We start from the raw sequence: 15773 nt of genomic DNA on the forward strand, positions 1-15773 counted from the left end.
ATGATGGGCTCGAGTATAGCATGGATTGTGGGGCTGGCGCGGGATCAGGCAGTGTTTCGTTCTGCTGTGCATGGGGTCGCTATGAGTCGGTAACGACTCGACGGCACTTAACAACAACAACAACACAACAACTTCCATAGATACTGCCTTGGAAACTCAAGGAGGGGTCACTATAAGTCCGATTCGACTCGACAGCAGTGAGTTTGATTTGGTTATAATATGTTTTGATATTGGGGATTGTAAGCCCTCTTGCTTTGTTCTTTTTCTTCAACATTACTCTGGCTATTTGAGGTTTCTTTCCTTTCCATATGAAGTTGGTCATTAGTTTTTCTATTTAAGTGAAAAATGTTGAGATTTGTACCAGAATTGTATTGTATCTGTAGACTGCTTTAGGTAGAATTGACACAGTCATTATATTAAGTCTTCCAATACATGAGCACAGTATATCTTTTAATTTCTGTAGATTTCTTTTAGTCTCTTATAGTAGTGTTTTATAAATTTCATTGTATAAGTCATTTATGTCCTTGGTTAGGGTAATTTCTAGGTATTTTATTGATTTGGGACTACTGTAAATGGTATTGTTTTCTTGATTTCTTTTTCAGGGTAGTCTTTGTTAATGTAGAGGAATGCAACTAATCTTTGTTGATTTTGTCCCCTGCAACATTGCTAAATTCTTCTATTAGTTCCAACAGTTTTCTTGTGGAATCTATAGGATCTTCTATGCATAAAATTGAGACTACTAGACAGCACATAACAACAACAGCAACATGCATAGAATCGTGTTGTTGATTTCCAGATTCACGCCGTTATGGTCAGGGAAGATGCTTTGTATAATTTCAACCTTTTTAAATTTGTTGAGACTTGTTTTGCATCTTTGTATATGATCTATTCTGGAAAATGATCCATGTGTGCTGGAGAAGAATATGTATTGTTCTGATGCTGGGTGGAGTGTTTCCTATATGTCCATTAGGTCTAATTGGCTTATGATTTTATTTAGGTTCTCAATGTCCTTTGTGATCTTCTTTTTAGATGGTCTGTCTAGAGTTGAAAGTGGTGTGCTTGTCTCCTAATATTATTGTGGTGTTGTCTATTTCTCCTTTCATATTAATCAATATTTGTTTCATGCATTTTGGTGCATTGCTATCAGGTGCATATATATTTATAATTGTTACGTCTTCTTGCTGGATTGACCCTTTTAACATTATGTAATGTCCTTCTTTATCTCCTGTGATAGATTTTGACTTGATGTCTGTTTTATCTGATATCAGTATGGCCACCTCTCCTATTTTTAACTGCTTGCATGGAGTTTTTTTTTTTTTTTTTTTTTTCCTCCTATCCTTTTATTTTCAGTCTTTTTTGTATCCTTTTCTCTAAGGTGTGTTTTTGTAGACAGCAAAAGGAGAGATTGATGTTTCTTTATCCATTCTGCCACTCTGTCTTTTTCATGAGGTGTTTAGACCATTTTAATTTAAGATTATTAGTGACAACTGTGTCTACCTTGCTCATTTTTTTTTTTTTTTTATCGAATGATAATACATTTTCTTTTTTTCCATTCTGATTTTTCTGTTTTTGTTTTATTTGGCTGCTTTCTTGTGATGAGCCATTTTGCTTTCTTCCTTCTTTTCTTCCGAATGTTATTGGTGATTTCTTAGTAATTACTGCATATGTTACATTACACATCTTACAGTTGCAACAGCATTTAACATATGAAAAACAGTTAACATATAACCTTAATATAATAAATCTATTCCTGATATGCTCCTACCACCCTCATTTCTTTTGGTGTGTCTCCACTAACATCAGTATACAACCTATATTCAATAAGTTTACTTGATGTTGTATTGTTTGTAGGATTTAATTATTCAGTGTATTCTCTGAAAACATCATATACTTAGTCCTTATGATTGCCCATTATTGTGTTTTTTTGTAGCTCTCTTTTTTTGTTCCCCCATGTAGAGATACGAGTACTTATTTAATGCTCTTGCCTTTCCATTTGGAATACTCCCTTGAGTAATACTTGCAAAGCTAGTTTGGTAGTGGTAAATTCTCATCAGAGTTTCTCTTTGGGAATTTCTTGACTTTCCTCTTATTTTAATGACCACTTTGCTAGGTAAGGAAATCTTGGCTGGCAATTGTTTTTGTTCAACATTTTATATATATCACTATTGTTTTCTGGCCAACAGAGTTTCTGGGGAGAAATCCGCTTTTTTTTTTAAATGTGATTTGGGTGAAAGTTTATAGAGAAAACTCATTTTCCAGATAGCAATTCATACACATTTTGTCTCATGACATTGACTGCAATTCCCCACAATGTAATAGCTCTCTTCTCACTTCCTCTCTGTAGTTACCTCTTCCCAGTGTCCATCCCTCTCATGCACTCCTGCCCACTGAGCTGTCTCCCTATGCATACACTTCCCTTCTGCTCTCCCATGATTGATCTCTCCAACGAATGTATCTACCTGATGTAAATGTTCACCCCATATGCCTGTCTTTTATTTGTCTGGAAGCCACAGGAGTGAGTTCAATTCCAGACCTGAAGAGCAGCTAGGGGCCATAGTCTCAGGGGTTTTACCCAGCTCTATCAGACCAGAAAACCTGGTCTATTTTTTTTTTTTTTTGTTTTATGATTTTGAGTTTTGTTCCACATTGTTCTCCTACTTGATCCAGGATTGCCTACACAGATCCCCCTCCAAATGGTTGGTAGTGGTAGCTGGGTACCATCTCATTCTTCTGGTCCCATGGTCATATAGGCTAAGGACTGCATGTGTACCAGTCCCTTGAACTAATTGTTTCCGTGTATCTTTGGTTTTCTTCATTCTTTTTTGCTCGGGACAAGGAGAGACCTATCGTTGCATCTAGATGACTGCTTGCAATCTTTTAAGGTCCCAGTCGCTACTCCCCAAAGTAGGATGTGGATGTTTTTGTGTAGTATGTTATGCCAATTGAGCTTGATGTCCCCTGGGACAATGGTCCCAAGCCCACAGGTCCAACTACTCACTTTCTCTGGGTAGCTGACTGTGGCCAAGAAGTCAGTACAACCTTGTCCCTTGTCAGCTCTACCATGTACCTGGACATTGTTAAAAAACATACAAATATGCTTGTAGAAACATCATCTTCCAACTCTATACATGGTCATGGGCACACTCCCCCCTGCCTAGACATATTCAGCCTGTCCACCCAACTATCCACCCGTAGATCAGTGTTTGCCATCACTGACAATGTAGTACTGTATGTGGAAAGGGGTTCATCTTTGTTGTCTGTATTTCCCATGTACCCCTCTAGAAATCTGCACTGACTCTTATGAAAGCCTCTTGGTATTATGTTTTCCTCTCACTGCTTTCAGAATTTTCTTCTTGTCTTTGGTTTTCAAGAATTTTGTTAGGATATAGCATGGAGTTCATCTATTTATGTCTCTACTAACTGGGGTTCACATAGTTTCCTGTATTTGCAAGCTTGGTTCTCTGTTCAGATCTGGGAAATTCTGATTATCTCTTGGAAAATCATTTCTATACCTTTATTGTTGTCATGGTTCTCTGGGATCCCAATGATTTTAATGTGAGGTTTATTAATTGAATATCATATTTCCTTTTGGGTTTGTTTGCTTTTCTTTGTTTTTCTCTCTTGAAATTGGATAAGTTATTTCATCTTCCAGGTCACTTATTTTATCTTCTGTCTGACTTAATTGCTGACTATTTCTCTTGCTTTTTCTAATTCAGTAGCTTTATTCTTCAGTCCCAGTAGCTTTTTTTCTCTTTTTTTATGTTTTCAATTTCCCTGTTGAGTCCCTTATTTTGTTCTTCCATTTCTTTCCCGATCTCCACTGGTTTGTTTTCTGTGTATTTCTTTCTTTCTGTTTTCTTCTCCTGTATAGTTATATTTAGCACCATAGTCTGAAAATTATCAATTCTTTCTGTGAACCTGGCCTCCATAGGAGAAATTTCTTCTTCATATTTTGCTTTTGATTGGTCCTTCTTCTTTTGTAATTTTGTGGTTTTTTACTACTTTTTTTTTTTTTTTTAACTTGGGCCATCTCTTTATCCTTTTTAAAAAATTTTTGTATTCTGGATTTTGTGGAAATATTTCTGATTTGGTGCCCTGGTGGAACAGCAGCCAAGCACCTGGCTGCCAACCAAAATGCTTGGCTCCACACCCAATAGCGGTTTCATGGGAGAAAGATGTAGCCCACATCCACAGAGACTCACAACTCTGGCATTTCCACAGAGAAGCTCTAATCCCTCAGCTGGTGTCTGCAGTTCTGAGATCTCTGTGCTTTTTATTCATTGTTCAGTGCGTTAGTTATCAGGGGAGTAAATAGGAGTGTCTACTCTCTTTGCCATCTTGCTCCATCATCCTGGAAGCATTACCTGAAGGCCTATTTTACCAGTGATATGCTCATGGCTTTTAAGGCCATAGGTTGTAAACAAATCATTACTGTGTGATGGGTTTAACTATTTTACGAGGCAGTTTCACAATGGAAGTAGATTGCCCAACCTTCCTTCTGAGGAGTGGCTGGTGGGTTTGAACTGCCAGAGTTCTGGTTAGCAGTCAAATGCCTTAGGTACTATGCCACCAGAGCTCCTGGCTTAACTATAGTGATATAAACAAACAAAGTTGAGAGTGGCTTCTGAGGAGAAATAGAGTAGCCCTGGGGTAGAATGAGAAGTCTGAGGAAAGCAAGACCTGCCTCACTCTAATTGCTCCAGGCTGTTCAGGAAGAGATAGGGGTACTCCTTAGCTTCTAGTACATATACACTTTACACACACTTGATGCCTGCTTGGTTGAATCAGTGAACTGTAAACATGACTAGGAAGGGCCCACTTTCCTTCTGAGCACTTGTACTTACTTGATGTACAATTGGCCAGAGGAGGGTCCCATCTGTCATCCTCCTGGCACTGGCTCTGGGGACTGCCTTCCAGAGTGTACCCATCTTCACATTCCAAAGTAAAATTATCTCCAAAGTGATAAACTTTTCTGTATTTCAGCTCCTTCCGGATTCCATTCATAGACTGTGGGAGGCTACATGTTACCTCTGAAGTTAGAAAAATCGGGAGTTAGGGTAACCATGTTCTAGCTCTGGATTGATATGGGCTTAACCATAAGAAAACAGGATTATCATGTTAAATCTCTCTGTATATACAACAAATATTGGTATTTTGCCTTTTGATAAAATATATGTTTCTGATTCATTTCTATATATAGAACAAATACATTAGTAAATCATGATTCTGAATTTAAAATATAATTTTTCTACTTAATTTACTTTATCTCATTTAGGTCTTCGTTTTTTTGCTTTCATGGGGGATAAAGGTGGCAATCTGTTCCTGTAAAGATTATAGGCTTTTTGGAAACCCTGTGAGGCAGTTCTGCTCTGTCCTATAGCGTTGCTATGAGTCAGAATTGACTTCAGAGCAATGAGTTTGGTTTGGTTTGGGTTTGTTTCACTCTCTGTTTTTGCCCAGCCATCAGTACCCCCTCCAACTTCAAATGAAGTCAGCTTTTCAATTGTAATAGTCTTAAAATTAGACTATATTTTTCTTTTTCTTTATGAGAATCAACAAGGCAAAGTGGTATTTCTTCAAGTGTGGTCTCTGATCTTCTTATATCAAAATATTCTGATGGAGTTTTTAAAAATAGACCCCCCACTCTCAAAAAAAAAAAAATAAATAAATAAAAATCAGAGTCAGAATCCATGAGAATGGAGCTTAATAATCTACCTTTTACACAGGGTGCCTGGCTAATGTTGATAATGGTAAAGATAGGGAACCACTACCATAAGACATGTTTGAGGAAGACAGTTAAGACAAAATAAATTTGCACAGATGAAAAGAAAGCAGTTACCAAGTGAACAGAATAAACCACAAAAACAAACCCACTGCCATCGAGTCAACCCTGACTCATAACGACCCCCATTTGGTTTCAAAGGCTGTAAATCTTTATGCAAGTAGATTGCCTCATCTTCCTTCTGCAGAACAGCTGGTGGGTTTGAACCTCCAGCCTTCTGGTTAGCAACCAAATGCCTTACCCACTATGCCACCAGAGCTCCTCAATGAATAGAATAGTACTCCTTTATTTTTAAGAAATGACCCTTTGCAGACTCTTAATTTGTACAATTAACTTTGAAATATTCCCTGAATCTTCATATTTTTTTATGTGACTAAAGCAAAGAGGGATGAACTTTCAGGTATTTGCAGAGTCACAGAAACTCCGTTTTTTGTTCATTCCATACTAGCAAATAAACACAGGACAGTCACTTGCCATTTTTGTGGTGGGGTCTCATTTTTTCTGTCTATAAAATGAGAAAGCCAGGGGACTGAACGATTTATTTCTGAGACTTTTAGGACAGGAAAGACTCTGATCCTGTAACCAGGGAAAGCCATGTGGGTGCTCATTAATATTTCACACACAGGCATGTCTGAAGTCCCTCCTACCATGCCCCTGCCCTTAGTCTAGTATTTCTGAAAAGAAAAGAATAAAATACAAGAAGTAAAATCACTTAACTTAAAGTTTTGTAAAGTCAAAGGAACACATTTAAAATGAAACAGTACATACATAGGGCAGTGTTTAAAATCAGGAGCTAAGCTGAGGTCCAATCATTATACCACCACCCATGAGCTGTGTGCACATGTTACTGGACCTTTCTAAGCCTCAATTCTCTCCTCTGTAAGAGAAGAATATTTATAATTCCAGTTCATATGATTCTTTTGAGGATAACACAAATAACTTCTGTAAAGTGCTCAATGCAGTGACTAGTCATAGAATATGATTTTTTAATTCCCATTTTGTAGCTTTTTAGAATGTTGCCAAAGACTTTTAAAATCATGTCCTCTTCTTGTTTTTTTTTTTTTTTTAATTGAAAACACAGACAGGTATAAAGGAAATAATTCCTGGGGACTTGTTCTGTGGAAGAGATTAAATAAACTCCCCACCTTTGTTCTTGGGCATTATAGGGAGACCCCAAATCCAGTAATGTCAAGGATTAATTGCTCTCAAAACCTTTGCTCATGTATTATTGATAAGACACCCCCTCACTTGAAGTTTCAATTTTCCTGACAATAAGGTATGCTTCTAGTTCCTTATTTGCTTTCAAAGGGTATTTGTGAGAACTACCTATGGCCCCCAAAGTCCTTTATAGCTAAAATATTCTAATAGTTAAAAGCCAATAAAGCATTTGAAGTTGGGGTTTGATGTGTATTGCATTACTGGAAATTCCATTAGTTCTTTCTACTTATTTGGTCAAGTTGAGGATCATTGAGCAGATTTTCTTCTTGCCTTTTGTTCTTTTTTCCTACTAGCCTATTGATAATTATTTCACTATCCTCTAAGAAATGATCTCTCAGCCTTATTAGCCTCATCCATCCATTTAAAAATAACGTTAACCCAGCAAGATTAAGAAATACAAGGAAATCAGGTACCTTTGCAATAGTGATTAAATTGGCTCCAAGTTCCCAGGTAGGTACAGAAAATGAATGCCTTTCCCACCAACTGGTAGCCGGGGTTACAAATGTAGTTGACTGTCATTCCAGGAAGATATGAAGATACATGTCCTCCAATATGATGCCCATTGTGGATCTTGGGTGGTTGTGGGCACACTGAAGGCAAGTTATCACATAAACACACGAAAGGACATTCAATTAAGCATAGAAATATGAACAAGCCAACACATTCAATGCCTAAGGCATTTGACTGCTAACCAGAAGGCTGGCGGTTCAAACCAGCCACTGCTCGGAAAGAAGATTGAGCAATCTACTTCTGCAGTGATACCACCTCGGAAACCCAAGGAGGGATTGCTATGAGTCAAAATGACTCGAGGTTAGTGAGTCTGGTTTTGGTTTTTATTAGAGGCATATAAAGACCTGATGTAGCCAAGTCCTAAGCCACTAACTGCTAGCTGATGAGTGGAAAGACTGATTCTTTTAACCCAGACTTCTCAGCTTTCAATAATGATCTTCTGTATTCTCTCCTTGCAAACTATAGCAGATGAGAGTACCACAGGTATCTGTGAGCTGCCAATTAAATGTTCTCTCCTCACTGAGGAATGGAACTTGTGTGCTTAACCACAGCCAAAAATGACCCTGTGACTATCAGGTACTGTCATTTAGATTGAAAAACAAACAAACAAACTCACTGCCATCCAGTCGATTCTGACACATAGTGACCCCTCCTTGGCTTTCCGAGGCAGTATCTCTATGGAAGTAGATAGCCCAGTCTTCCTTCTGAGGAGTGGCTAGTGGGTTTGAACCACCAGCTTTCTGGTTAGCAGTCAAATGCCTTAGGCACTATGCCACCAGAGCTAATAGAGGTACCCTACTTCTCAGGGCATCCTGAGTTCACTTTGCTAATGGTTCAGTGAAGCGTTGACAAAGTACACAGTCATGAGCAAAACACTTAGAAATAACAAAAGGAGTATAAATGCCTATGTGTGAGTTTCTTTAAATATTTCTATGGCATTCTCAATTCTAAAGTAAATCACTGCCATTAACATGTACTTTTTACTCAGCACACCTTTATACCACCTAGAGTAAAGACAACCAATAATAGAGATAGCATACAAGATTATTTTCTTTAGCATTTGTTTTCAGTGCTTTGAAAATATTCTCTACAAAATCTGATCCTCTCTGATTTCTCCTCCTGTCATCATCCCACTCTCCTTATGCCCTAACAGGAAGGATCACTGGAATATTATAAACTGGGACACAGCTTGGCACATTTAGAACCTGTATGTTTTCACCTGCAGGTAGTTCTGTCTCTGTCATTCATAACAGAGCCATGTTTACAAGCAGAAATGACTGTCATTATACAGATAAGGAAGTTGATGTTCTTGTCTACATATTCTGATCCATGTGGGACACAGGGGAATGTGCACTAACCAACAGAAAAAGAAAGTTCACAGCGAGGGGCAGGGCCACTCCAAATTCCATTCCCTTGACTGTCACTTGTGCAGCGGATGGTGCTCTCCCCAATGAGGCTGAATGTCATCCCTCTGTCTGGGTTGAGGTCACATGTGTAAGATATTTCTTTTCCATAGGGAATATTTCCCAGAGGATTTCCTGTGTGTTTCCCATTAAGGATTGCTGGAGGATTTTGACAAAAGATTTCTAGAAGAAAAAAGTTCCATTAGAGTTTTAATCAGGTTTTGTATGGTGTCTGGTGACGTGTTGAGAATAAATTTTTATTCCATTAAAGTATATAGGTAAGATTAATGTAATTTAAATATGCAAGGCTTTTGCTAAGAAGGAAATAAGTAAGATGAGAACTAAATAATAGTTTATTAGAAAGGCCCAGAAGACCCTCAACTCTCTTGGACCCTCTAGATAGCTAAGTTTTTCCAAGAAATAAAAATTTTTAAATATTCATTGTAAACATTTTGGAAAATAATATATATATATTTTTTTAAATTCAACAAACATTTGACCATCTACTTTATGTCAGGTATCATAAGATTTCTGAGCTGATAATGGGAATAGGATATAAGACAGACAAGGTTCTGGCCCCGAAACACTTTATGCTCCAGGGAAATCTTTGTGGAGTTTATTAAACACGTACTATAACCACCAGCCACTCCTCGGAAGGAAGGTTGGGCATTCCTACTTCCATAGTGATACTGCCTTGGAAACCCAAGGAAGGGTCGCTATGAGTCGGGGCCGACTCAACGGCAAATAACAACAACAACAACAACAAATTATTGTCAACAGATGTAAATGTTTCTCGATGTTCCAAGACCATTTTAATCAGTACTTACTACCAAATATCCAAAAGAGTCATCAGAATACGTGGATAGCTCTTTACACCCAAGTTAAATGTCTCCAGAGTGTCTTTGATTTGCTTTCAATTTTTTCTTTCCCCCAAGCATTCATCTGTCATTTCTTCCTTCTTCTAGTGTATCTGATTTGAGTAGTCCTTTCACTAAAATTAATTGGGTGGTTCTAATCTGGTGAGGATTTAGAAATAAGTACCTAAGCTTGTCAGAGCTGTGTATAGAGTCATAGGGAGAGCCTTTGTACATCAGTGAGTGACTCCTTATTTCTGGAATTCATCTATTTGTTTGGGTTTACCCAAAGTTTATTTACATATGTTTATTTTCAGCTTCAAGTGTCTCTAGAAGGATGAGTTTCTTGGATACCTAAGTTTCTATATGTTGAAATTTCTTACAAAGTTTCATCAGCATACTCAAAATAAACAACAACAACAAAAGAACCCCAAAACTCACTGACATCGAGTGGAATCTGACTCATAGTGACCCCTCCATGGGTTTCCAAGTCAGTATCTCTACAGAAGTAGATTACCCTCTCTTCTTTCTGAGGAGTGGCTGGTGGGTTTGAGGAAGAACAGCTCTTGATTCAGGTGTGCAAAGCAGAAAATATCTGGGAAAATAACAGGCATTGTTCTTTTTCTGCTAGCCATTTGGTTACCAGTCAAATGCCTTAGGCACTATGCCACCAGAGCCCCCATACTCAAAATAAGATGTCCAAATAGATTTATAACAAGATATTCCAGCCATGGTAATTTATCACATAACTGTTTTATTTTTTCAATAGCACTTATCACTATTTAACTTACCATTTTATATGTTCTAATTTTTTTTATTTGCTTATTTCCTTTTTCATTACCTGCTACCTCAACTAGAAAATAGACCTCATGAGAGCATGGATGACTCTTTCTCACTTATTCCTCTCTCCCTAGGACCTGGCTCTTGGCAAGCCCTCCCAGTAACACTTTGGACTAAATAACTGGCTGAATAAGTAGTTTAAATGTGGACAAGGATAAAACAACAAAACTAAAAAATTAAATGAATGAACAAAATTTGATACATCTTTATGTTATCTGGGAGCTCTGGTAGCGTAGTGCCTAAGGCATTTGACTGCTAACCAGAAGGCTGGTGGTTCAAACTCACCAGCCACTCCTCAGAAGGAAGGTTGAGCAATCTACTTCTGTAGTGATACCGCCTCGGAAACCAAAGGAGGGGTCACTATGAGTTGGATCCAACTCGACAGCTGTGAGTTTGGTTTGGTTTTTTGGTTGTTATCTAGTTTATCCCCACATGTTCCCTACAAAATTCAACATTGCCATTATACTAGTGACTTACAAATTAGTATTATAAGCATATGGTATATAAGACCTATAAGGTATTTCTTAAGATCCTCTCAACAAAGAACTATTTCTATCAGTGATTCAGTTAAATGAACAGAGATGCAAACAACAAAAGGCAAAGCACACTAGAAAAAGAAAGAAAGATACTCAGGCTTCCTAGTCATTCCTTCTACTTACGTTCACAGACAGGAACACTGGCATTCCAAAGACTTTTCATTCCATCTGAGACACAATGACTAACAGAACTACCTTTTAGTCGGAACCTAAAGAAAAGAAGCAGTAGCAAATTTATGAGCAATTCTCTTCTTGCTTCATCTCTTCACTGATAGAAACTCAGCTTCCTCACTTGAGCCTAAATACCATTCACTTCTTAAGTTCAGACCTAGCTAAAAGTATTAGCCCATTAAGGACCTCAATTCAGTAGCTCACAGAAATTCAGAGGAAAAAATATTCTAAATACTCACAGTATTCTGTGATTGACAAACAATGATCACATAGACATTGTAGCCCAGCATCACCTAGGAAGACACGGAACTAAACTCTCATGACCGTCAAGTCGGATTTGACTCATAGCGACCCCTCCTTGGGTTTCCGAGGCGGTATCACTATGGAAGTAGATTGCCCAACCTTCCTTCCAAGGAGTGGCTGGTGAGTTGGAACCACCAGCCTTCTGGTTAGCAGTCACATGCCTTAGGCACTATGTCACCAGAGCTCCTAAGGAAGACACTGAACAGAGAGGCAGAATTCTCTCTAGGCACAGGATCCAAACTCTTTGAAGCTCATTTCTCACTGATGGCCCTCTGATATCCCATTTATTCTTATTAGTAGATCAAGAGGAAGAACAGCTCTTGATTCAGGTGTGCAAAGCAGAAAATATCTGGGAAAATAACAGGCATTGTTCTTTTTGCCTCTACATTTATAATAGACCAGAAGGAGGCACACAGAAGTATACTAGACCAGGTGTTCTAGGTAAAGAAAGAAGGGTGAGGGGAGTAGCCTCTTTGCAAAAAGTCACCCTGAAATATCCAGCTTATTGTTGGATCATGTTGTTCTGAAATCTCCTGATCATTTCTGGGTGGAAGAGTTTTTGTAAATGATGTCAAGTCCTTGGAACTTATTTAAAAATATTCATCCTTACACTATTATACATTCCACTATTGATGGTTTAAGTTTCCTGAAACAACGTTTGCATGATCTATTACATTGCAAACAATTTTTATAGCATACATTTGCAGAGCAGTGAATTAGTTAATATGACCCTTTTAGCCATTGTCTTTGACTCCCACCAGGTGACTAGGTGGGACTATAAAGATGTGAGGTGCTTGTGGCTCACCAGGAGGACTGAATAGCTTGTTCATAATGTGAATAAGGTTCATAGCAAATTTGTGTGGGTAGGACCATGGAAATAAGATGTATGGAACCCTAACATGAGGACTGGCAAGTTTTTCCATTACTGTAGGCTTAAAATGAGCCATCCCATAGGTGGAAAGGGGGAATCCCACTACCATCAAGAAAGAATAGCCAGGAGTGGAGCATGTTCCCTGGATATGCGATCCCTGTGCTAAACTACTTCAACCCAAGAGACAAAGAAGGAACTGTGACAATTTGCTGAGATGAACAAGAGACACTGGAGAGATTCAAAATGGAGTCTTGCCAGTGAGCAGCACGCTTTTTCCCTCTGGCATCTAAGGACTTTGAAAACTAGGTACAACTGTTTGAATTAGGAATTTTGGTGCTCTGAACAGCTCACTGAATCAAAGTGCACCAAACACAGAAGAGCAGAATTAGAGGAAAGGCACAGGGAGATTATTTAGGAAAGAGCTACTGGTGGAGGACAGATGGGAACCCAAGAGGGACCACTTGAGACTTTCATGGGACAGTCACTGTCTGCTCGGGGGAGGGCAGCCACCTGAGATCCCCAAGCCAAGAAGGAAGACACCTTATAGCAGCATACCAGCGACCACTACCATATTCCAGCAGGCAGCAGCAGAGACCTGCCTCCAACAGCTGATTTTGTTGGTAAATTGGGTCATCTGGGTGCAGGTGGGCATGGGCACCACTGCTGAGATTCAGGCAGAGATCTCACTGTTGCGCCAGAAAGGCTAGCTCCCTCCCCTCCCAGCGGATCACAGAGCAGATTTGGGGCAGAATGGGAGACACCATGTTTTCTTTGCCATGGATATTGGGACCACAGGTCACTAGCAGGTACCCCCGACTCAAACGCAGCTGAAATTGCGTGCATCTTTGGCGCCGCAGGTGGGCAGTATCACAGACAAACTCCAGAGCTGGCTATTACTGGTCTGGCGGGATTGCATCAGCACCGCGGGCAGAAGGGGCACGGAGAGCAAAGAAACTGCAGCTGAGTGCGGTCCCACAAATTTTGCCTTGGAGCTGTTCTTTGGTGCTGTGGGGCCATGGAGGCGGGGTCTTTGAGTGTACCTGAAATTGGCAGAAATTTGCAATGCTCTAACAATAGGAATCTTTCCTGAGGTTGAGCCACGGTCTTCCAAATAAATGTCATCAATAATAGCCTGCTCAAAGCCCTAGAAACCAACCCTAGCAACACCAAGCTTTCCTTCTTCTGCTACCACCTTCTCTGCCACCACCTTCTCTGCCAATAACTTCACTTATTCAGTAGAAGAAACCATATTCAGCCAATTACCATAAAACCTCCCGCTTTGAATTCTAAACCCTCTTTACAAAAAACAGAAACACATATCCACACTACACACAGTGATTCCACCATCACAAAGAAAACAGCAGAGCGACCCAACACACCTGAATCAATAATAAAATAAAACACACCAACTTCACCTTTTCAAAATATTAAACCATAAAACCAAGACAAAACAAATCAACACGTAACCAGCAGCTAGAGACAACCTAAACAGACAACACTGTACCAGATTCCAGGGGCTTAAGAAGAGGTTCTGCTTTCCAGTAACCGCAAGAATCCAAAACTGCACTACATGGCTGAAAAGGTCCTAGTTTACACCTTTTGTTTTTTCCTTTCATGGTTAACCCCATTCCTTGTTTTTTTGTTTGTTTGTTTTTGTGTTTGCTTTTTGTTTGTTTGTTTTCTTTCTTCATTATTCTCCTTCTCTACCTTTTTCTCTTAGTGACTTCTCCCCAGATAATGCAGGTTTACCTGTTTTCTTCTTCTTTCTCCCATTTTTCTTTTTTTGGGTTACTATTCCTATGTGATTTCAGGGTGTATTTTTTGTCCATGTGCTTTTAGTTTTGTTGATGGTTATTCAGTTGTATTTTTTGCCTAATTGAGTAGGAGACACCAACAGTCCCCATAAGATACAAGTACATCCACACCTCCTTCAACTTCACTTACTGAGCAAGAGCCAGCACCTCCTTCTCCACCAATGGGCCAACGATAAAAAAACACCAAGCAAAGCCTGAATCACATTTGGCTGCTCTTCACAAACAATTAACAGAGATCTTAATACAATACCAAGAGGACTTGGAGACAAAAGACCATTACAGTCCACACAAAGAAGCAAGATAAAGTGGTAGAAACAAGGGAACAGGATACAGACCCAGAACACATCACTGAGGAAGAAGCAGCATTGGAACTCAGATAAGGAATTTGAAAGAATTATATTTAGGTCTCTTCAAAGGATTGAGAGATAGACCAAAGAAAACACAGAAAAAACCTTAGAAGAATTTTGGAAGAAAATAGAAGAACAATATGACAAAATAAATGAAAAATTAGAAATGATTCTAAATCTACAGATAGAAATCCAGAAGATTAATACCAAATTGTTAGAAATAGATAACACATTGGAAGGGCAAAGGGCTAGAGTTCATGCAATGGAAGACTCATTAATCAACAGTTAATGAGATTGAAGACAAATACCTGAATACTTCTTTGGAAAGGGATCAATCAGAAAAAAAATCAAAACAAAATGAAGAAAGCCTAGGGTTCATGTGGGATACCATCAAAAGAAATAATCTACATGTCATTGGAATTCCAGAACAGGAAGAGACAAATAAAACCACTGAGAAAATTGTCCAAGATTTGCTGGAGGAGAACTTCCCTAATATGATGAAAGAGGAGAACATATCCATTCAGGAAGTCCAACGAACCTCAAACAGGATAGACCCCAAAAGAAAATCGCTGAGACATATCATCACCAAACTCACCAAAACCAAGGACAAAGACAGAATCCTGAGAGCAGCATGGGAAAAACAAAAAGTTACATAAAAAGGTCAGCCAGTAAGAATAAGCTCTGAATTCTCAGCAGAGACCATGCAAGCAAGAAGACAATGGGGTGGTATATATAAAATCCTGAAAGAGAAATATTTCCAACCAAGAATTGTATACCCGGCAAAATTGTACCTCAAATATGATGGTGAAATTAGATGACTCCACAGTTATAGTGGGAGATTTTAATACAACACTTTCTTTGAAATATAGAACAACTGGAAAGAAACTCAATAAAGATGCAAAAGAGCTAAATAATACACTCTACCAACTGGGCCTTATAGACCCACTTATAGAAGTGCATCTACAGAGCACTTCACCCAATAGCAGTACAATATACATTCTTCTCCAGTGCACATGGAACTTTCTCCATGATAGACCATATGTTAGGCCATAAAGCAAGCCTTAATAAATTTAAAAACATTGAAATACTGCAAAGCATCTTCTCAGATCATAACGCTATCAAAT

At 38.8% G+C, this 15773-nt stretch overlaps 1 protein-coding gene across 1 annotated transcript in view; it reads right to left on the bottom strand.

The window, feature by feature from the left end:
• Nucleotides 1-15773, bottom strand: part of LOC103208122 (complement receptor type 1-like) — a 250973-nt gene that overhangs the window by 65356 nt on the left and 169844 nt on the right. The window contains 4 exon segments of the mRNA XM_042782469.1: nt 4845-5030; nt 7414-7590; nt 8869-9096; nt 11267-11352. Of these exon segments, the coding sequence (XP_042638403.1) occupies nt 4845-5030; nt 7414-7590; nt 8869-9096; nt 11267-11352 (677 nt within the window).

The sequence above is a fragment of the Orycteropus afer genome, unplaced genomic scaffold (assembly GCF_000298275.1).
Source record: "Orycteropus afer afer isolate SDZICR_OR568_19922 unplaced genomic scaffold, OryAfe1.0 scaffold00013, whole genome shotgun sequence".
Taxonomy (NCBI): domain Eukaryota; kingdom Metazoa; phylum Chordata; class Mammalia; order Tubulidentata; family Orycteropodidae; genus Orycteropus; species Orycteropus afer.